Source organism: Callospermophilus lateralis, unplaced genomic scaffold (assembly GCF_048772815.1).
Source record: "Callospermophilus lateralis isolate mCalLat2 unplaced genomic scaffold, mCalLat2.hap1 Scaffold_137, whole genome shotgun sequence".
Lineage (NCBI taxonomy): Eukaryota > Metazoa > Chordata > Mammalia > Rodentia > Sciuridae > Callospermophilus > Callospermophilus lateralis.
The window spans coordinates 3,004,366-3,028,268 of record NW_027512527.1 but is presented as its reverse complement, the minus strand read 5'-3'; the positions used below and the strand labels follow the sequence as shown (position 1 = coordinate 3,028,268).

At 44.9% G+C, this 23,903-nt stretch overlaps 1 protein-coding gene across 1 annotated transcript in view; it reads left to right on the top strand.

Annotated features, from left to right (window-relative positions):
• LOC143640215 (alpha-1,6-mannosylglycoprotein 6-beta-N-acetylglucosaminyltransferase A-like) overlaps window positions 1-23,903 on the top strand; it is a 101,881-nt gene that overhangs the window by 74,007 nt on the left and 3,971 nt on the right. Inside the window, exons 6-8 of the mRNA XM_077108100.1 lie at window positions 1,974-2,090; window positions 8,671-8,745; window positions 20,907-21,064. Coding sequence (XP_076964215.1) covers window positions 1,974-2,090; window positions 8,671-8,745; window positions 20,907-21,064 — 350 coding nt within the window. The remainder of the gene's footprint in view (window positions 1-1,973; window positions 2,091-8,670; window positions 8,746-20,906; window positions 21,065-23,903) is intronic.

The window sequence follows — 23,903 nt, the reverse complement described above, 5'->3', positions numbered from 1 at the left end:
AGCAGAGCGGGGAAAACCTTCTTGGACTTTCCTCACATGATTTCCCTGAGTGACTGGCAGTGAAAACTGCAGCTGGAGCCCAATGACTTGTGGCCCATTTTTCCTGTCCTTAGTCATGTTTTTGCACACCACTGCTGCAGCAGGCTACCAAGACCAGTGACTGAGAGCAAGAGGGAACATCCACTCCTCCAAGTATATCTCTATATCAGAGTCTAAAGAGAAAAGGAAAAAAGAGAGCCAGACCTTTTGCTTCCACAGCAAAGGTCTTAACACTCCAGAGCTAACACCTCCTTTTATGATAAACATGTTATAACATCTTTTTTTTCTCCTGAAATGAAAATCTTAAATAATGTAACCTGCCTGCCTACATAATTAAAAAAATATAGTTTCCTAACTCGAATATGAAGAATAAATAAAAAGAAAATAATTCATAATAAAGTAATACATATTTCAATATTATGTAGCCAAGACCTATCCTAGCAGACATGATTTTTCATTCCCTCTTACCATGAACACTTGTATTTAAAAGGAATAAAACATTCAACTAAGAGTTGTCAGCCTTTTTTGCTTGTAATTGACATTATGAACGAGAAACTAAATATAAGAGTGTGTACACATATCACACATATATACATAATTGCCATTAATGTGATAGCTACAAATATAGACCAATTTGGGGACATTTTACTGGCAGTTCTGATATCCTGAGTGGCATTGACTTCACTGCCATGATTTTTCCAAAATGGTGACAGCTCATGGGCGAAGTTCCAAATAAAACAGTACAAACATTTCTTGATTTACATGGTAATTATGCTCCTGGGAAATTTATTGTATATTAAAACTGTATCAAAGTGTTAGATGCTATAAATCCACCTAAAAGCCCAGCAGGGCATTTGGAAGTTCTTTGAGCTGGAGGAGGAGATCAGTGGTAAAGAGCATTAACAAGGTCCTGGTTCAATTCCCATCATCAAAAATGATGAAAATGATGATGATGATGGAAGTTGAACAATTCCTCCTTGTGCAGGTCTGTCCTAGACCTCACTAGATGTCATGTATCCCTAGTCCCCACCCACAGGCTAAGAGTAGCACCAGCTCTTGTGGTAACTAAAAATATTCTCATAAATGTCTAGAACACTCCTTTACACCACTACCTTAAAGGGGTATAAGAATAGAGGTGGCAGCATGATCGAGGGATAAATTTAGCTGTCCTGAAGAATGGATTTTTAAAGAACCCAGAATTGTCAATATATATCTTTGCTTCTTTGACCACCCTGTTTTATAAAATAAAACCTCCTTTAGGATAAAACTGCCATTTCTTGCTTTTCCAATTACAGATTGCTTCTAAAAATTTCAGGCCCCAATGTTATGCTGATGATTATTCCCCAAACCCTAAAGATTCTGTTTTATTCTGATGGGATCACTTCTGTTTCTATCACCTTTTGTATGCACCATTACTCATCTTCTTGGGACTGTTGCAGCCTTGATTTTTATTTCAATTTTTTATGCTTACCTGTCTGTCCTAGCCAAGAAAATAGATACTGGTTTGAAAGAGGTTATTTTCAGGGGTGAGTATGGATGAGCTATGCTTATTTTGGTTGAGCATAAATGTTCATTAGGAATTAAAGTCACCTATAAGGGCTGGGAGTGTAGCTTGGTGGTAGAGCCCCTGCCTAACATGCACAAGGTCCCAGGTTCAATCCCTGGCACACCCACACACCCCACCTAAAACAGCCACCTTGTCACCAGATTGTGACATTCTCTTATTTCCAAGAGGGATTCAAGATGTGCAGCCATCACTATTTGTTTCTGAACTGCTATGTTTGCACAGGATGTTTCAGTTGTCGAGGGAGAGGATGAGTGTCTTATTACCTGCGCAAGTACAACTCAGTGCGGTAAAATGTACAACACTTCATCTAGCCCAGAAGATTTTTTTAAATCAGTGTGAAACTGAGGTGTTGTTTCCTCTTTTCCAGCTGACATCCCAGCATCCGTATGCTGAAGTTTTCATCAGCCGGCCGCATGTGTGGACTGTCAATCTCAACAATCAGGAGGAAGTCGAGGATGCAGTGAAAGCGATTTTGAATCAGAAGGTTGTTTCTTTAATTCCATTTCCCCCCCATTTGTGATGGGACCTGATGTGTGGAAAGCATCACAGTCCCTTGGATTCAGTCAATAGCACTTTCCCACAGTAGCTGGAGTTAGAAGAGTAGCCAGTCTGTAGGACTTGGCCTGGGGATTTTATGGATGTTGTGTGACATGAAAAGCAGAGCCAGTGTCCACATGTGGCCATGGATTCTTCTGAACTGTCATGGATCCTGTGTACCAGGCACAGAAGGAGGGGCTTGAACTAGGCTAGCTTCCAAGATTGACTTAGGTCACTCTTAGAGATCTGAAAAGATGGGCCTGCTTCTTTTACCTTACCCCAAAAGAGGGGAGGGGGAGATGGGGAAGAAATCATGAAAGAAATGTTTTTGCATAATATCTGTTTATTTGTTTCTTTCTACCAAAATATTAGGTAGGCTCTTGTAAAATAACTTACTTTTCTGGACTCTTCTCATCAATTCAGTAGACATTTATTAAGCACTTACTGTCTGTGAGAACTGTCTGAGTCACTCTGGGGAGGGGGAGGGGTGCTTGTTCCATAACCACAGGTGAGGCTGTCTCACCACCTGTGGGAGTTGACCACCCACCTGGGATGAGTTCAGTTGTCCTGATCCTGCAGTTAACTGTCTCAGGTACACACTGCCCCTGTGCTTCTCCTATCAGAGCACTCTTCACACTTGGTTGTGATATTTAAGAGAATCATGCAGGTGTGTTTTGAGGGTGGGCTGGACTTACACACTTTGGGTTTGGCTTCCAGTGACTAGTAGAGTTCCCTCCTCTGTAATGTAGAGCTGATATTACATACTTGACTGGTAACCTGAGTGGACTAAATGAGATCACATATACAAAGTGCTTGAATACAATGTCTATCACATAGGAAGTGTTTAGCCACTAAGAAGTGTTTTTTATTTCTTACAATAGACCATCTGAGTTTCTGCTAGACTATAAGCAACATGAAAGCAGCACATATATGTCTGCCTGCTATATATGTCTGCCTGCTATATTCCTAGTATTCAGCACTGTGGTTTACCTGGATCAGAGATAGGAGTTGATGTTAGCAACAAACACATGCTTAACAGCGCAGATGATGTTCAGTGCCAAAATCAACATGCAGAAGATCTAGGGATGGGAGCAGGGGTCGGGGGTGCTTCTGGTGAATGCTGCATTTTGAGTTGTCATTTGAGTAGGAATTTTCAAAGCAAAACTGTGAATGGCATGGATAAGGCATGGGTTCAGTGGAAGGGAAAGATCCGAGAAGGGCACATATCCTGGATGAATGGCCAGTTTACCTCTTTGAAACAACATCTTTCCCCTTTGGGAAATAGAATGGAATGATAACAAGTCGGTGGCCCACTAACCTGCCAATTTCAGTTAATTGAGAGCATCTCCAGGGGAGCAAGGGCACTCTGATGTGCTATCCATATTCTGTCCCCTTGAAGATGGTCTGGGTATTGGGCTTTGGCATAGCTGTCAGCTTCCCAATGGTCACATGTGTAGTCCCAAACCCAGTCTCAACAATTGTAGGCAGGAGTCCCCGAACTCAACTGACCCATTTGATAGAAGTTCCTAGTGAAGTGTGGTCATACTGGGCTGCCTGAAAATATTTGCTCCACACCTAAAGTTTTACCACCAGGGAGTCATTCCTGAGGAGATTTAAGGATCTTCCTTCCTGTGTCCCAGAGTTACTTGTGTATTAGTTATCTAGGGTTGCGTGTGACATAGTACCACAATTTGATGGCTTGAACAACAGAAATGTTGTCTCTCAGTTTTAAAGGCCTGAAGTCTGAAATTAGATGTCAGCAGAGGATCATGCACACTGTGAAGTATACAGCAATTCTACTGGACTATACAGTAGTTCCTTATATCTGAAATTTTACTTTCTATGATGTCAGTGACCTATAGTCATCCATGTTACAAAAATATTAAATGGAAATTTCCATAAAAGTCATATATTTTAAATTGCATACCATTCTGAATAATATGATGAGATCTCACACCATCTTTCTCCATCCCACTCATGACATGAATCAGCCTTATGTCCAGTGTATCCATGCTATATACACTATCCACCCTGGTTTAGTCACTTAGTAGCTATCTGTTATCAGCTAAGCTATTGTGCTACCACAGTGCTTATATAAAAGTTTGTGTACTATCCTCAGTTTTAGGCATCTACAAGGAGTATTAGAATGTATCCCCCATTGATGAGGAGGCTATTGTATTCTTTCTTGCCCCTCCAAGCTTCTATCAACCTCAAGCATTACTTGGCTTAAAGTCTCTGAGCTTTATTCTCTGCCTACATGACAGTGTGGCTTCTCCCTGTGTGTATCTCTGCTTCTCCTCTACTTATGATAAATTAGGGTCCACCCTAAATCAGTGTGACCTCATCTTGAGTACATTTACAAAGACCCTATTTCCAAATAAAGTTACATTCACATTTTAAGTGGGATTATTTTCCATGATACAGATGAGAAAATTAAGGCTTAAAAAGATGTTTTGCAAGATCATACTAGTAACTAGTAAAACCTGGAATCAAATTCAAGTCTTTTTTATTAGTTTTTTAAGATAATAATTAAAAAAAAACACAAAATAGAATAAAAGGAAAGATAAACTGTGAAAGAGTAATGGAGTATGGAATAAGGAAAGAGATTAATATAAAAATTATTGTCATAAAAGTTGTTAGAGATGGATTAGAAATGTGGTAGTGTTTTCTCATATGTAATTCCAAGATTTTTAAATTACATGACACCCAAAAAAGAAAAAGAAAACATGACCTTTCATTAAGAGAGGAAACAATCAACACAACCAGAACTTGAGATGGTCGAGATATTGGAATTATGAGATAACAACTTAAAAATTTTATAATAACATGCAAGGTTATGTACTCCTGTAATCACATCATCTCAGGTGGCTAAGGCAGGAGGATCACAAGTTCAAGGTCAGCCTAGGAAACTTAACAAGACCTTTAATGGTCCACATAAAAAATAAAAAGGGCAGGATGTAGCTCAGTGGTAGATCACCCTTGGGTTCTATCCCCAACACCCACAAAGAAAGAAAAAAAGTTCTATGATAAATATATTGAACAATTTGGGGAAGAAAGTGGACAACATACGTAAATGGATGGAGAATTTCATCAGAGAGGTGGAAGCTATTTTTTAAGTCAAATGAAAAATTCTAGGAAAAAAATACAATGTCAGAAATGCATTCCTTCAGTGGCTTCTAAGCAGACTGTACAAAGCAGAGGGGGGAAAAACAATGAAGTTGGAGACTCCTCAATAGAAATTATTCAAACTGAAACACAGAGAAAGAATTAAATGGAAAAGGGTACATGATATCTTTGGGACAAAATGAAGCAGCATAAATTAGGTGTAGTTGGAATCTGAGAAAAGGGAGAGACTGGCACAGAAGAAATTTCTGAAAGAGCAGTGGGTAAGAATTTTCCAATTAATGAATGAAGAATTTTCCAATCAATTTACAAATGCTAAGGGCACAGTGGACCCCAACAGGAATAAATACAAAAAGAAAAGCACATAGTCAAAGGGCAAGAAACAAATAAAGGAAAAAATCTTGAAAGCAGCTAGCTGGAGGAAAAACATTACGTTCAGAAGAATGATGATATTAAAGACAGCCAACTACTCATCAGAAACAATGGAAACCGTAAAACAGATTTTAGAAACTAGAAGATGTATGGGGCTTTTAAATAGGCACTCTTGGGGACAATGAGGAGGCTATTGTATTCTTTAAGTATGTGTATTTAAGTATGTATTTTTAAGTATGGTGGGAAATTTTGAACAGGACAATGACATGACCTAGTTTATATTTGGAATCCTCCAGAGAAAATATAAGATCTCCCTAACTTAAAACTGTATGGCTAGTAAAAGAGGAACCTAGACTTAAACCCTGGTTTTCTGGTACCTACTAAAACCATGTCTTCATCAGATGATGTCAAGCCACCTGTTAGGTGGGACCATTCAGGCTTTAGCTGATTTTTGAAAGCAATTTGCAGTAAGATTTGCAAAGGTGAGGGGGTACCAGTGGACACAGGAAATCTCACAGGAAAGCAGGTCCAGAGGAGAAGATGGAAAATTCATAGAAATTTTCCAAGCCAGCAGGCCAGTAGCCTGCAAACATCCTGCCTGCGGCCTTAGTTGGATGAGTAACAGGCCTTTTTCCACAAAGGAGGATGACCACAAGCGGGCCCTTGTTTTTCCCTTTTGGGCCCTACTTGGGTTTCTCAGGGATTGGGTGTGGTCAGCATTCTCTTTCATTCATACCCCAAAGTGGCCTTCACTTGTTCCTGAAGGTGTATTAGGCAGAAGGCTGTCCCTTCCCTTCAGTCCATGAAATGGCTTTCACTTCTGGGGTGTGCTGTTGCTCTCTGTCCCCTAAGCTCAGGGTCTGGAGAGCTTTCCCATGCAGAGGAGGTTGTACCCATCCACACTGGAATGGCAAGGGGGACTCCCTGGCAGTGCAGTGGCATAGGAATGCAGTTTCCTTTTTTTTTTCCTTTTCCTTTGTAGGAAAACTGTCTGGCTTCATATCCTTTAAAACAGTGAATTGGCCCTAGAGCAATGAATGAGTCAGCATCCCTTTGGTTAAATTGGGCGTGACTGGGAGAACAGGAAGAGCCATTTTCTGTATTTACTGCATTGAATCATTTGAATTCATTAATTTATGAGTTCTAATGGATGCCCTTTGGAATATATTGTCAGAATCGCCATTGGGTGCTTCCTGCCACAGAAGTAGATCTCTTGGTCTTGTGACAGAAGAACACCAATGTATGTTTAATTCTGAATTCTACTTGTCTACTTGTAAATAATTCCAGATATGCCATGTCCTCTGCCTTAAATGGTTTCTTTTGGTTCCTATGTATCCTTTGAGAGGAGACATTTCTCTAGGCCTGTTACACAAAGCTTCTTGAATCATCCATGAGTTCAGTAAATAAATACCTTTAAAAGAAAAGAAAATTTCACATTTTATATGAAGAGCTATATCTAGGTCAGAAATGGCCCTGCTGAGGTTCAGAAGCTTGAAATGGGGACAAACAAGCTGAGAATATGTTCTTCAAAGAAGGTTGAGCTCTTTAGAGATGAGGAAGGTGACCTCTCTGTTCTTGTGGAAGAGTGTCCATGATCTTACAGAGGCTCAGCCTCTCCTGACTGTCCAGACAGATGTGGACAGATATGGCTGAGATCCAACCTGTGTGATGAAACTGGCATCCAGTTGTCTGTAAACACACTACTGGCATTTAATTGTATATAAATAAAGATATGTTATCAATTTTTTATAAATCATGGCTTAAAATTTTAAATATAACATAAACTTAGAGAAAAGGGGAGAGGATGTCCCGAAACCAACTATGTGGCTGCCTACTAAGGAATATCCTCTGTCCATTGTCCCACGTTTAGCAGGCCTCAGATCTCAGGTACTTTGTCCTGTTCTCTACCCCAGAGATCTGAGGTAGGTAAGTGTAGACTCAAGAGGAAGAGGTGAAGGTGCTCCTTCCCACCCAGAGATCCCCAGGGGCTAAAGGGCTCTGTGAAGCTGGTGATTTTCTCCGAAGTGAATTTCCCATCTCAGATTGGTGCGCTGCTGAAGATGCAGACCTCAGCATCCTAGCAAACATTGTGCAGTGGAGATCCAGACGCACCTATCTTCCCCTTCCCTCCAGGCTCAGTGTAGATTGGAATGCCTTCCCCACAACAGTGAGCACCTCCCAGGGTTTTCTGCCCTCCTTGAAGTTCAAGCAACTCAGTTTAGAAATCTCAAGACTTTTGGTGACATCAGTGAGTCTTTCCTGCGTCCTCTCACCAAGGTCCACAGTCCTGAGCTGCAGCTTCCTCTGTCTTTACACATCAAATCTCATGCTACTCCACCTGGAACAGCTGCCATCTCTCCTCACTCCCCAGTCTTGGCTCTCTGGACTCATAAACATAGTCTGCTTCGCCCTCTGACCTCCCAGAATCCTCTAGCTGGGCTCTTCAGGACCTTATATCAGTTAGGTTTGTACCATGAGTTCCATGCATATGTGCTGACCTCACCTAAGATTGTAACTCAGTTTTCCGGTCACTGTTGTGGGTCTATAAATAGCTCATTGTGTGGTTTCCTCAAAGCAGTGTAACCTTATCTTCATTCAACAGATTCATGCTAAGAGCCTACCTGTCCTACACTGTGTGCACACAGGGGTGCAAATGACACAGCCATAACTTTACCCCAGGGGGCTTACCTGCTAGCAAGTGGTAATCTCCACCTTCTGTTGAGTGCCTACTGTGTGCCAAACACTAAATTTAGTGCTTTTCCCCTTATATAGTCTTCACTGTAGCTTAAAAAAAACAGTGGCTTTCTTGCCACTGCTTCATTCTTGGGTGATCTGAGACTTGTGGATGGTAGACAGTCTGCTCAGGGACTGCACCTAGGGCAGACAAGGTGACATTGGGAAACTGGTGACTTCCAGCTTCTCCCAAGGCTGCCTGCAGGCATTGGCACTCATGCATTGAGAGGTTCTAGGAGAGCTGGTAAGTGGTGTGTGTTGTGTGTTCTCCTCATTCATGGAACCTTCTGTTTCCGCAGATTGAGCCATACATGCCCTACGAATTCACATGTGAGGGGATGTTGCAGCGAATCAATGCATTCATCGAAAAACAAGTAAGTCTTGTCAAAGAGTCCGTCTTTCCTTGCTTCCTATTCCCTCATCAGGTTCTCATCAACAGTTGTGAGCTCACAATATTTCTGTGGTTATTTGCCTGCTTTGGAAGTCTCCAGAATCTGGATAATGCCTTGTTGGAATTCTAAATGCAGCACCATCATGGTCACCCAAGGGAGCAGTCTTTCATTGGGGGATGTTCTTGGTGACAGTGGAAGGTCACATTGACACTGACAGCAGGGAAGACAGGATGATCAGGTCAGAGTTTTCCCTGACCAGCAGGGCTTGTGTAGTAAGTGTGCTCTGGGGGCATCACAAGGACTTAGGAGGGGTAGACAGACAGCTGTCTGTCCTGCCTTTGTTTCTCACCCGCAAGAAAGGCAAGAACTGAAACTGTTTTCTAAGCTTTCTTTTAATAGTATGTGCTCAGTAATTCTAAGCATTTTAGGACTTTTTAGTGGTTTTTCAAATATCTCTTCACACAAGACCTCTTTCAAACAAATCCTAGGTATATAAAACAGATAAAAGAAGGACTTCAACTCCAAAGCAGGGGAGAGTGCACACAGTTCCACCACCCCCAACAGGGCTTGGAAACTACAGCTTGTGTCCTTAGAAGTGAAGGCCATGAGTGTCACTACCTTCCTTTTATAATGTTTTAATTCCTTGGGCTTTGAAAGCAACCCAGAGCTAGAAATAGACAGACTTGGAACCCCTGTGGGTAGGAGAATCTAAACTCCTTGACCAGATTTCAAATATAAGGGGCTCCCTTTAAAGGGCAGGGCAGAGTGGTCTAGGCCGTAAAGGATCTTTACCCAGTGGGGGACCAACAGAGCCAACTGAAAATAGAAACTGTGAGTTGAAAATTTAAGTAGGCAATAGACTGAAGGCCCAGTGGGAGTTTCAAAAGGAAGAGTTGGTGGTTTGAGGAAAGTAAGGCGGTGGACGGTGGCCGGCAGCGGGGCACTGCTGTTGGCAAGAGCACCATGGCACATCGGCTTCAGGATGGCCTATCTGATCATCTCAGGTTTTGAGAGCTGCAAAAGGATGTACCCTCCAGTCCAGCTGCTAGGTTCAGCTCTTAGCACCATGAGTCTGTGGTTATATGAGCTGAACAGACATTACTCAGCTTCTCTGTGCCTTCTTCCCTCAGTAACATAAAAATAATAAGAGGACCTTACTGAGCTAATGGGAAGATCACACAAGCTAATACACAGAAAGTATTTGGAACAGGGCCTTGCACATAGTGCTCAATAAATATGACCTAGTATTGTTATTGAACATGTTATGCTATATTATAGTATATTAAATTATGTGATATCACATTAATAATTATATATCTCATACACTAATTCTCAGGCTTTTCCAGGAGAGTGTAACATTGAACTCATCATCTCATTCAGTCTGTACATGACTACAGAATGGTGGCATTATCATAACTAACTGCCATGTATACACAGATTCTATGCCAACACATGAAACACATCACAGTACCCTACAGCCCCCCCGCCCAATCTGCAGTTTCACTTTCCAAGGTTTTGATTACCCACAGTCAACCACAACCCAAAATACCAAGTGGAAATACCATTACAGTGAGATATTTTGAGAGACAGAGATAATTCATATAAATATTCATATAACTTCTTTTACAGTGTATCGTTATTATTGTTTTAATTATAGTTAATCTCTTGCTCTGCCTAATTTATAAAATCAACTTTATCATAGGAGAAAAGATATATAGGGTTTGGTACTATCTACAGTTTCAGGCATCCAGTTGGTGTTCAGAACGTGTCCCTGAGGACAAGGGAGGACTATTTACTGGGTAACATCTCATTTAATCTTCACAGTAGCCCCAGGAGGTGGCAATAATAACTCCATTCTCTGCATAATGGGAATCAGGACTCCCAGGCAAGAGGCTCACAGGTGGAACAATCAAGATTCAATACAGGGGGCTGGGGATGGGCTCAAGTGGTAGCGTGCTCGCCTGGCATGCGTGCGGCCAGGGTTTGATCCTCAGCACCACATACAAACAAAGATGTTGTGTCCGCCAAAGACTAAAAAATAAATATTAAAAAATTCTCTCTCTCTCTCTCTCTCTCTCTCTCTCAAAAAAAAAAAAAGATTCAATACAGTTTGGTGTGGGGCTAAGTCTGCACTGGAAGCATTTGCTAGGGACTCAGGAGGTGGCAGGTGTCCCTAAGCTCAGCTTCTCACATTCTCCCTGGTGTACCTCCCTGAAGGTTTGGAGAGGAGCCACTGACCACTTTTGGCACAGGGTTTTGATACCTCACAGCTGTGCCTACCATACCCTCCCTCTCAGAGGCTCTCTTGAGCTCTTACTCCATTTCTGTGGCTGATTCTGAAACTCTCTTCCTTTTTTCCTGGTTCTGCCTCCTCTTAGGAGAAAGTCACCAGCAGACATAAATGTCTCTTGGCCAGGTTTATTTGAAGATCTTTACTTCTTTCCTCCCTGAGTCAGCTTATGAATCCAGCCAGTCCTTTTGAGGTCTAAGCTCCTCCATTGAGTCTAATGCTAGATTTCCTTTTAAGCAGGAAGGTCCCATTTCCCAAACAGTCCTTGTTAAGTGCTACTTAGCACCAGCTCCTCCTGGCTTGTTCACCTCACAATCCCACGCGCCCAGCACCAGCCTGGTACTAAAATTATAAATATTCTAAAACATACTACTAAAATTCTCTTCTGGAAAACATGCTAATGAAACTGCTCCTTCCCATCACTTCTGCATAGAGACTTTTCTACAGGGATATGCTGGCCACGGAAATCCAGAGATATCTCTTTTTTTATCTGCCTTATTGATTCTCTCATCAACTCTGTCACTACTTGTTAGTACAGCACGCCATGCGCTGTGCAGGCAGTCAAGAAGAGAAGTCCAAGGCCTTGGGTGGGTGAGGTTTTATAGAGCCAGTGCACCCCTGCAGGTTAAACTCTGTACAAGTGATAGAACCAGGGTGCTTTGGGATCATGTGACTCAGCCCCCAGGAAGGATGGGAAAGATGGCAAGAGTAATGGAAGGCATCTTGTAGGAGGTAAGTCCTGAAAGAAAGTGTGAGAAAGAAAATGGGAAGGGCCCACCAAGTCGAGATGTCAGGGCCTAAAAAAAAAAAAAAGGAAATGACGGTGAATTTTAGGATGCATACGTATGTGTGGCTGAAGAGCACAGTGGCATGGGAGTCAAGGCTGGAGGAGAAACCAGTGTGAAAAGACCAAGGCTCATCTGGAGGGTCCAAATTTGATTCTGAGATAAGCTAAAGAGAAGATTTACTACAGGGTGAGCAGCAATGCTGCTACCAGGAGCTCTAGAAAAATCTTTCTAGGAATCTTGTATTTAGGGAATTTCTTGTAAAACATTCTCCCAGTGCTGCTAAATGGGCAATAAAGGAGACTAGTTTGAGTTTTTGCCAGGAATTCTATCAGACCCAGAATACTCTCCCGATGCCAGACCAGACCCCATTGACCCACAAACTGAGTCTCCAGCCTCTCACTGTGAGCTCCAGGTCCCAGTCTTGTACAGCTTGGGGCATTGGTTATTTTTACAGCCAGCAGAGTATCTTCAAAGAGCAGCGAGGATGGAGAGAATGTGCCTCTGGTGTAGGTGGAAAAGGCTGCAGCCATAAGCAGGAGCTTCCTGTGTGTGAACCAGGGGAGCTACAGTGCTTGTTAGGCTGATCTCAGCCTCAGAGTCCTCCCTGTGATCTGCAAGGGGAACACAGGGTCTTCTATCCCAGAACACTTTCAAGGTCGTCCATCATGCTTACCCAAGGTGGCAGGCACCAGAGGAAGACAATTGACAGCAATCGAGAGCACCCCAGGCTTTAGTGGACAGTTGAACAGCCACTGACAGGAAACCTTCCTCGGATCCAGCCAGCCCGGTGTGCAGGCACCCAGAGGAAAAGAAGCCTGGCTCTAGGAGGAGTGCTTGCTCTTCTCCCTCCATGCACCCACCCTAAACACTTTGCTAATACTACAAATGTTGATTGGGTGGCATGCTCTTTGAGATGAGCACTTTAAAAGGCTGCCTCCAGCAAAGGGGTAGTGAGTGCCAAGGGGGAAGTCCCTTGTAATTGAAGATCAAGGGAAATTATTCCCTGAGTGTGTCCAGGCTTGTTAAGGTTTTCCTTGTGCATTTCTTAGGAAAGTTTTGTATTTGCCTCCAGCTAGATAACATAACAAGGAAAGGCAGTGTTCTCATGGGTTTTCTGAAAGCCACACATACACTGTCTTCAACCCTATTTTCCAGTCCCCATAAAGACTGTGAATGTGCAGGATGGTCAGTCACACTCATGGTTTGTAAAGAGCCTTGGAATTCATGTGAAAAGCATGCTGGAGATATGGAGGGACAAAGAATCAAGTCCAAAAACAGCAGTGGAAACTGATTAAGCTCCTAGGATGTCTTGCTCCTCTGAGTCCAGGTGGAACTTACTGGGGTATGTTCTAGGTACAAGGGAAATCTCTTAGTGAGTCTGGGTAGTCCCAGGGCAGGAAGATGGTGGAGGTGACAGAGGTTGCCGAACAAAAGAGGAAAAGGAATTGGCAGGGGGAGAAGATGGGCACTGGCTTGAGATGTCTTTACTCTTCAAATAACTGAGGCTGCTATCAATCTGCTCCTGGAGCCTGGTTGGGCGTCAATGGAGTGCTGGACCCTAGAATCTTCACACCTGCTCTGCTGCCACTGACTTTGACCTTGGGCAGGTTATCTACCCTCTTTGTGCTCTTTCCTCTTCTGTGAAATAGGGATAATGCTTTTGCCTCATGGTGTTGGTGGAGGAATCAATAGATTAATACATGATGAGGCTAAGAACTGTAGCTGGCCCACATGAGCACTCTGAAAGCCTTAGCTGCTTGCTGCTGCAGGAGCCCAGAAACCAGCCAAGGTATCTTTTTCTAACAGCCTCACTGAGGTGTAATTTACAGACCATAAAAATCACTCCATATAAGGACGCAATCAGTGTTTATTTAGCAAATTGATCAAGATGAACAGTAACTACCTCAGTCTAGTTTAGCAACATTTCTATCACCCCAAAATGATATCTGTCCACAATCAGTTCTTGTTTCTGCCTTTGCCTCAGAAATCACTTATCTATTTCCTTTCTCTGCAGCTTTGCCTTTTCTGGAGATTTCTGGCCTCTCTCACTTAGCATATGTTGTTGGGGCTCCTCCGGATTGTAGTGTGTATCTGAATTTAATTTCCTTTTATTGCTGAATAGTCATAGAGTATGTACCACAATGTGTTGTCCATTCACCAGCTGACGGACCCCCACTTATTTTGATTGTGTGATGAGTGCTGCTATAACATCCGCTGTTCGTGTGGATGTGTTTTTTTATTTCTCCTAAGGAGACTCCCAGTGTTCCAGGAGAATGAAATATGGTAGATTTATGCGTCACTGTCAAGGTCCATTTTGGGCTCAGATGATTGACATGTGTAAGGATGCTCTGTGGACATCAGTCCTTATTGCTCAGCTTCACAGTCACATTGTTCGTTGCCTTTATGAAAACAAATGGACACCTCCTTTGGTGAAGCACCTGGGGACAGTGTTCACTTCCTTTTGAGGGTCATGCAGGCTAAGAATGGTGGGTGCCAACAGGCAACTGAGCTGACTTAACCCAATCAGTCATCAGTATTTATTGAACATTCTGTGCCAGCCCCTGGATTTCACTACTATCACACAGGTAACAAATATGTGCCTTGGCCCCCAGGTAGCTGAATGTGAGCCACATCCCCCTTTCATGGTCTGAAACCTGTCCTATCAAACCCCCTTTTATTCATTTTTATTTTTATTTTTTTTGCAAATTCCTGACCTTATTCCCTGTAGCTTCTGCCTTTAGTCCTGTACATCTGAACCTGTCTTCTCAGTTCCAGACAATGTGGGTTCCATAGAGATCCATGTACACCTAACGTGTCAGAGCTTTAGTAACTCCATTATTGATCTGGCCAGGACCAGGTGGGTGGAGGGTTTGTGGCGAAGGCTGTACATTCTATAGATGGTATTCTCTGCTGTTCCCACACCTCTGCTTTGTAGCTAGCAGGTGACCCTCTCCACCTGGCACAGATGGCCCCTCCACCTGGTGCTTCTCCCCTGCGGCAGCCCCACCCTGTCTTCTCTAGCTCTTGGGGTAGTTTGTGAGTCTCATTTTCTTTGTGTCACCAATTAGCCTCCATGATAGAGGTGGCACCCATACCTTGCCTCACGGAGCTTGCATTTACCTGTTTTCTCATAGATTTTCTTGGTGAATAAACCTTTCTAACTGTGGTTTATGCTTACTGCCTGGAAATTTCTGAATAGTCAAGCACATTTAGTAGAAATTTGGTGACTAGTTGAAATAATTGTTAGAGAGGAATGCAGATGGTGTGTGTTCTAAGTGGGCTTGTTAACCAGATTGGAAATTACTGTGTATATCTCATTTTGGCTGCATAAATGCCTCATTAGGTTGGAATAGTCTCCTTTTCTATTTCTGTTGCTATCAGAGTTCCAGGATGCCAAGACCATTTAGTTCTGTTCAACATCTCTTTGATGAGCACCAATTATATGCAAAACACCTTGTTAGTGGTAAGCCACTAACTCCTATTCAGCCTGCAAAACCCATCCTAGAAAATCCTTATCTTCTGAAAGCCTTCTCTAATTGCTACCACTGTCACTCTTTTGCTCCTCCAGGTGACCTCATTCTTGGGCATGAGTTTAATTCTGTTCTGTAATTTTTTTAAGTGTCAGCCTCTCTTACTAGCCTGTGCACTGAACCTCTGAGTCCAGAGACTGTGTCTCTTTCGTGTTCCTATTTCTAATACCCAGCATAAGGCTTGAACGGCCATTTGTGAAGTTGTGAATGAATGGTGCTTTTCTATCTCTTAGCAAATATGTGTTGAATGAACGTATGAGTGAATGTGTGCCTGCAGCGAGGAGAAAAGGTGCCTTGGTGTTGCCATGTTAGCCTGTGCTGAGGTTGAATGAGACAGAAGACCTCCAGCCTCCTGAGAGCACCCAGTAGGGGTTGCACCTTCAGTGAGGGGAGGCTTCTGGCAGGGACTTCCATTTCCACCTGCGAGCATCTGGGCCCGGAGGCTGTCCTGCATGAATTGTCATATGTTACCCCTCCTGCTTGGCTTCAGCCTCTGGACCAGGGCAGCAATGGTCCAGAGGCTTTGGCCCAGTTCTTCTTCCTGGGGGCTTGTTCACCAGATTGGAAATTGCTGTTTATATCTGTGTATATCTAGAACACACTCCATCTGCATGCCTCTCAAACAAATATTTCGACTAGTCACCAAATTTCTACTAATTGTGCTTGACTATTCAGAATGGTCCAGCCTAGAACATTACCTTGAATATCTCAGGGACCTTCTCCTTAGTCCTCTCACTTCCATTCCACAGAAATTATCCAGGGATGTAGGGCAGATGGTACTATCCCAGTTTTATGTGAGAGGACAGGCATAGAAAGCTTGGGAGACTATATCTATAAAGCCCTCCCCGTCGGGGGGCCAGGATCTCAGCCCAAGCCCCCAGGTCCCTCCTACCTTACTCCTGTTGTGCTTTCTGATAACACCTTCAGGCTCCCTCTGTTCCATCTTATCACCTTCAGGCTTTCCAGATGGTTCCCCAAGCTTTAAGAAGGTCCTGCTGCTATTTTTATTATTCCTGATCTTCTGGGCCTCCTGGGAGGATGCCAGACAGTCTTCCTGGTGAGCAGCAGCAAGGTGCCTGGAGCCCCCACGCTGCTGTGCAGAAGTGAGCTGAGCAGGCCTGTTGCCAGGGACCCAAGAAGGGTGGCTGCTGAGGTTGATGAAGAAGCAGGAAGCTCACGGTGTAGCTTTAAGGCCAACTCCCATTGCCAGACCTCGCAGCCCTGCCCTGCCCTGCCCTGGTCTAGACCAGGTTTGGGACATCTGTTTATCTGGGGGTGCCTAGTCTGTTTCTCCAATGAGGTGGGCCTGAAAGCTGCACAGGGTGGAGGCATCTCTTCCCAGGAGGAGCCCAAGGATGGAGACAAGTGTTCGTGGTGCACCTGACATTTGCCGCCATTCTCACACCCTGTTAACATCATTCTAATGAAGGTCAGACCTGCTGTGTAATGTGCCACATGGTAGGGCCTCAAATTTTGTCCATCCAGTCCTTTGCCACATCATCTCCTCTCCAACACAGCGGGATCTGTGTTCTAACTTTAGTTCTGGCCTTGTACAGGCTGAGAATAAATACAAAAGAAAGTTTCTTAATCTTCCTCCTACTCAAGAGGTGCAGAGAAGCTCTCCTCAGCTCTGAGGTGCTCATGGAGAGAGATGTCAGTTTTCTTAGAAAAATAAATAAAATACAGGCTCCACTTTATCCTTCATGGGTTTTTAATCACCCAGCCTAATCCAGGTGTGTTAGTTAGCTTGCTGTTACTATAATAAATGCCTGCAATAATCAACTTACAAATCAAAAATGTTTCCTTGGGCACATAGTTTCAGAGGTTTCTGTCCATGATTGATTGGCCCCATTGCTTTGGGACTGTGTTACTACTTCATGCCACATACACTCACACAAAAGCCAAGCAAAACCTCTTACCTCATGGTCAGGAAGCAAAGAGAGACAAGATGGGGCCAGATTATTAATATCACCTTCAGGTCACACTCCCAGTTACCTTAGGACTTCTCACTAGGTCCCAGCTCCAACATGATCCAGCCCCTCCCAGTAGTGCTATACCAGAGATCGGGTTTTAACAGATGGGACTTTGGGCCTATCCAAAAAGAAAGTCCCACTTGGCTTCATCTGAGGCAGGTATGGTCTGATGTCATTTTGCTGGTTGTTTGCCTGTGCTGTAGACTTTGGAGTGTGCTGGATTTCACATCTCTTTATTATTATAGTTAAAAGCTGTTGTAGTTATCCATTTTTTCCTAAGGAATTGTAAGCAAAGATGCTTACATTAGCCAGCCAGGCAAACCACATTGGTGGCAGGTGAACGGAGTGTCCTGAGACCCACACGGAGTGTCCTGAGACCCACCACTAGGCAGGGAGACCCATCTGACTTCTCATGTTCACAGTGCTTTTAAGTCCAGTCTAAGCTCTTGCACAGCCGTGAACAGCACAGTAATGTCGACCTGGACATCTTCCAAATGCCCCTGCAGCTCTCCGTTCTCATAACCAATAACTTCAGGTCATGGTGTATGTTCATTCTTCCTATCTGATGACGGTCATCCTGGTGGAATGGACAGGGTATAAAATGCAAGGCTTCCCTGTGCTGTCATTACAAAAGAGCAGTGGCCAGCAGTGCACAGTGTCCCATTTGGATAACGGGTCTGTGCAGTCATGCTGTCACCCTTAGTGACAGTGTCCAGGCCCACATTACTGCTGCTGCCCTTGGCTGAGCAAGGGCTTAGACTGTACTCAAAAGCACTGTGAATGTGAGAAGTCAGATGTGTCTTCCTGCCTAGTGATGCCCAGGGCTGTGTAGGTCTCAGGACACCCTGCTTACCTGCCACCATGCCTCACTTTCAGAAGATTAGGCTGCATCTCAACATTCCTAAGTAATCCAGTGTATTTCTCCCTATCTCTGAATTATTAGACCATTCTGGAGTCTTGTGCTTTCCGTGGCTAGGAATCCGGCTCTAGGTTTCCTACCCACTGTTGGGGGAAGCGTTTCTGTTCTTTCTCCACAAACTCAGACTGGTGGAGTCAAGTTCCCTATCAGGGGAGAGTGACGTGGAGACCCGCAGTGGGCCTGCCTGATGCAGTCCTTTGTAGAGACTGAAAGAGAAGGTCCTGCCAGGGGCTGGCCACCTGGAGACTGCCTTTCTCAGCAGCTTAACCTCCTTTAAGAAGGAGGCAGCACAGGTAATCATCACTGTCTTTCTCTCTGTTTTTTCTGAGGAAGAAACTGAAACTCCAAATGTTAAGTATTTTTGCCCAAAGATTCAAATAGCTAGTAAACGGGAGAGGCAGGGTGGACCTTGATGGCTGCTGGCTGCAGAATCGGGGAGGTTACTTTGCTCTCTTTGCTGTGTCTTGGCTTACTCATTAAAAAGTAATACAGGCATAAGGTTTAAAAAAAATGAAAACACTAACACACAAGAAGTGCCAGAGGCCCCTGTTGGATACAGTTTGTTGGGGAGCCACACCCTTCTCATTGCTAGAGGACCTGCTGGGCAGTAGGAGGTCCCTCATGCAACACTCTCTGCAACAAACAAGGGTGGGACAGAACGTTTCCTCTGTGTGCCCCAGTGCCAGGAGCTCTGGGCCCTGAGATGACTAATTTCCTCATCCACACCAAAGTGGGTAAGGAAACCTGAGGAAAAATACAGTCTTCCAGAAGGACACACATTGCAAAGTGAATCTCCTGAGCCTAGTCCTGCGTTTCCCTTCTCAGCAGCATCATGACCAGCAGGAGGTGTTCTTGGAATAGCACACACACGTTTCTGTATGTCTGTGCCTCCTCCCCTCAGCGCCTGCCACAGATGGAAACACACTGGGAGCCGCCGTTACCTGGTTCCTCTCACTGCTCAGCATGCCTCAGAGATGTTCTTACATCAGTGCATGGAAACCTCCTCATTTGGTGTATTATTTGTCCTAAATAGGTGTCTGTGTAAATACAACCTTTGGATGATATGGAGCTCTTTGCTTCATCTTTCCAATGCTGCCGTGCTGTTTCAGATGGTTTCTTTGCATGTGTCCCCTCTTTCTGTGGGGTGCATTATCAGAAGGCACGCATGTACCCAGCATTCTAATCGTCACTCCTGAGGACTGGCACTTCCCTGAGGGAATATCACACACAGGTCCTCTGTGCTCCTGTGCAGGTAGCATCTTCAGCAGGTTGTGTCATCTGGGGACTTGAAGCCATTCTGCCTTGGGTCCATTCACAGGTCCATTCTGCCTTGGGCAAGAAGAACCAGCTCTGGGCACCAGGGTCATGCATCCCAGCACTGGCGCTTACATAAGGTTGCTTTGGGCACAGCTGACAGGAGGTCCCAGGTCAGAGAGTGACTGCCCCTCCCTTCTCCAGTTTCTCATCATTCATGATGCCCTCACCCCTGCGTCTCCCTCCAGCGTGCTACTTCCTCACTCTACATCCCAGAGAGACTGGCTTTGCCCCACATAACCCTGTTGTTAGGGGTACTATGTCCTTCACATATGTCTCTACTTGTCGAGTTCCTGTGACATAGTAGTCACTATTTTCAACCAATAAGCACAGAGTCCCTGGAAAAGATGTTGGACTGTGTCTGGTGATGCTCTGGATGCCTACGGGTCCTTGGTGGCATCCTCCACCTCACAGCCTCAGCATTTTCACAGCCTCAGTCATTGAGTTAAAACAAGGTCATACTAGGTAGCTGCAAAATTTCGGTATATCCTTACCAAGACTTGAGACTCAGAGAGGGGTGAACTGGCCAGCTGGTGCAGGTGGGTGAGGCTGTGCCTTCAAGGGCAGATTGTGATAGCCTTTGGGGCATTAGTGATGTGACGATAGTGAATAGCCACCCCTGTGGGCCAGTGTGTTACTGTGTTAGTAAGCTTTTTTGTCATTGTGACCAAAATGCCTAAACAAAGAACTTAGAGGAAGAAAGGTTTATTTGGGGCTCCTGGTTTCAGAGATTGAGTCCATGGTTGGCTAACTCCATTGCTTTGAGCCTGAGATGAGGCCAAACAGCATGGCAGAAGGGCAGTGGTAGAGGAAAGGGGCTCATCTTATAGTGGCTGGGAAGCAGAGAGAGAAAGGATTAGGGGCAGCAGGGAAAATGCACCCTTCCAGGACATACCCACAGTGACCCACCTCCTCCAGCCATATCCCACCTGCCTATAGTTGCCACCCATTCAAATTAGGAGAGACCAATGTTACAGTTCTCATAAATGAATCATTTTGCCTCTGAGTATTCCTTCACTAACACAGGAGCTTTAAGGGGACACCTCATGTTCAAACCATAGTAGGTTCTGTGTGCACTGCAGATGTCACCTCTCGCCCCTCATCCCTGCATGGGAGATGCTGCTGTCATCCCCCTTTATGGTTGAGGAAGCTGGTAATGAGACAAATCAAGACCTGGCTCAGGGTGTGTCCAACTGGCTCCCAACTATCCTGTTCACTCTTCTTTCACAGCATGGTGGGTCCCTCTCATCTTCCAGATGGTTTGGCAGAGGTGGAGATGCCCAGTTGCATCCTTGGTCCCTTGGCTGATGGCTGTGTTTTCATTTTTAGGACTTCTGCCACGGGCAGGTGATGTGGCCGCCCCTCAGTGCCCTACAAGTGAAGCTTGCTGAGCCTGGGCAGTCCTGCAAGCAGGTGTGCCAGGAGAACCAGCTCATCTGTGAGCCGTCATTCTTCCAGCACCTCAACAAGGACAAGGACCTACTGAAGTAAGTGCCTTGGGATGGGGAGAGAGAATGGAAGGGGGTCAACTCAGCCTCTGTGAGCTTTCTGGGTTAGAGTCAGATTGAGAGGTGCTCATTCTCAGTTTCCAGGCTGTGGGCTTTAGGGGAAAGATGAGGTGAAGGCAGCAGTTTGCAGCTGGACCCCTACATTTTCAGTGTTCAGTAAGATAAAGTCACCTGGTATACTTGGGATCTGTGTAGGAACATTGTATTTGCATAAATAAAGCCACATCTGGCCTTGGAGATCATGGGAGATGTTGGTTTTGCTAATGCCATACCCATGAACAGGGAATGGAGGTGGCACAGAATCATAGCCATGGGTGGACCCACCCCTGAGACCTCTGGCAGCAGGCAGATCCCTAGATGGCCCCTGGCAGCGTATGAGCAGCATAGAAAAGAGGTGGCATCTTCAACTTTGGAGTCAGAAAGGATTGAGAAATGGGGAGGAGCAGCTGGCACAAAACTGCCCAAAACAGATTCCAAGTGCCACCTTCCCCTCTTCTGGTCCCCTCCCCTCTCCAACTTTCCTCGGGAACCTTTGGTGCATCATGCATCAGGCCTCAGTAGACCTGACTGCTGGGTCCCTCCCCAGCACACAGGTGCAGGCCTGGGAATGTTGGCCAGGGCTGTATCGGGGGGGCCTTTATGTTCCTGGAATTTCTTGCCTCATACTTGCAATTTGTTTAGTGATGCCATTCATTTCCCTTTGCATCAGCATTTGAGTTTGACATCTACAGTTCCAAGATTTCCACATGAGGTTTTTTTTTCTGGCTTCTGCCTCCTGATCCCTCTCAGTATGAATTCTGCTCTCCTAAATTTTATCACTCCCCACCTTGGTCCACCATCTAGTCTTCCACCTTAATTTCCCTGATAAGGGATTTTCTCCAAGAAACATGTCTATAAACAATAAGGACTGCTATCTTAACTGTGAAGATTCAGTCCAATGGTTGTGCTGTCCTAGGCTTTAAGGAGATGTTTCAGGAATAGAGTGGTCTTGGGGATCAGTTATCCCCCATTCTGGCTTCCTACCCGGCCACTGCCGTTATTGTTCATGGTGGTCTGAGCTGGCCTGCTTCCTCCTGTGTGTCTTGCTGTCCTGAAACATGGTATAAAACTCCCTTTGGAATGCATGGTCTCCAGCATTACCGGTAGGAATGCTCTCCTGAGCAGGACTCTGAGGGATGCTGTTTTTTCTTTTTATAGGGGAACCAGGCTTTTTATGGGGTAGGTAACTAGAGGCTACCTTGATTCCACCATCAACATAAAAGCACAGGCCAGAGAGGGAGGGGAGGGAGCTTCCTAAGAGGGCTGGTTTTGACATGGAACCTCCAACTCCACAGCAGAGATGTTGAATTCTGGGGCTGGCTTTCCACTGGCTCAGTTTGTAGATATCTCCCAGGGCTAGATGGCTTTTTGAGAACCCTGAGCACTGTATTGGAGTTCTGAAATTGCTTGGTACAGATGTGGCACTGTACTCCTAGTTCTGCCTGTATGCAGCCCCTTCTGGAAAACGGAGGACAAGAAGGTGCCTCCTGGGAATGAGACCTGCATGGGACTCCTGAATAGTGGGTCTTCCCTCCAAGCCTGGGAGGGAGTCATGGCACTTAGTACAGTGACTGATATCTGGCTCAGAACTAGCCTGGAGCCCATGCAGGTGGCCTGCCTCTAGGGTAAGGGTCTGGGTCAATGGGAACAGAAAAAGGGCAACCAACTGCTGGGAAAGGGGCCAGTGCCCTCTGTTCCATCAGTTTCTCAGCTGTAGAGTGGGGACATCCTGGGTGATAACAGGATGATAATGGATAGCTCTTGCTGAAGAACAGAATGGCCCCTCCTTCCAGGCAGTTCTAGGTGATAGAGTTCAAAAACCAATTTCCTGGCCAGACTGCCACCTTTTCCTCCTCCTTCATGCCCCATGCAGATCCACAGAGTAGAGAAGGGCATGGTGTGGGACAGTCCTGCAGTCAGACCCTGTGCCAGGCGATCGCTGTCTCCTCCACGCCTCCCCACAGTGGATATTTGGGTTTTCTTACCAGGAGGCTGGAATGAATGGTAATTTCGTAATAAAGCCGTCTAAAATTAATTCTGTGAACATAACAGCCCTACTGAATAACTTGTTCATGCATTTGTAAATACAGATAATGTTGTAAAAAAACCCCAGCTATCTGACAGTCTATTGAGTGCCTCCTCAGCGTGGAGGTAATCCTGGCCCATCCATATTCATGGCCAATTAGCAATTAGCAGCTCCACGAACTAGGGCTGCTTTTGCTTCTCCAACTTGGGACTTGGTTCTAAGCTGAGCTTACGCTTTTTCCATCTTGGGGTGTCCACAACTTTTAAGAGCCACCTGTCCTCACTGTATAGTATGAATTTAACAGATTACATAAATCACGTCCTTTGGAGGATCCATGTGGCCATCTTGAATCAGGGAGGAGCAGGCCAGGGGTCTTTGAATTCCTATATGTGCAGGGAACTGTTAAATGCTGGAGAGACCACCTCGGAGCATTTGTGATTCCTCCTCTGGGCAAGACTTCACCTAGATCAGGAGTAGAAGGATCCAGAAGGCAAAAAGCCCCTGAAGTGCCGAGATCATTCCAGCATGGCCCAGTGGAGAGGACTGAGCTCCATAAAAAGGAACATGTGTTAATATGAAGCCCACTTTATATTTTGGTTACCTCTGTTTTTCTGGGGATAAAACCTAGGGCCTCACACATGCTAAGCAAGTATTCTACTGCTGAGCCACTTCCCCAGCCCTTAGCTACCCCTTAAAGGTGTATCTTCCAAAATTTTAAAATGCAGGTGAAACCCTAACATAAGATGGGGCAGC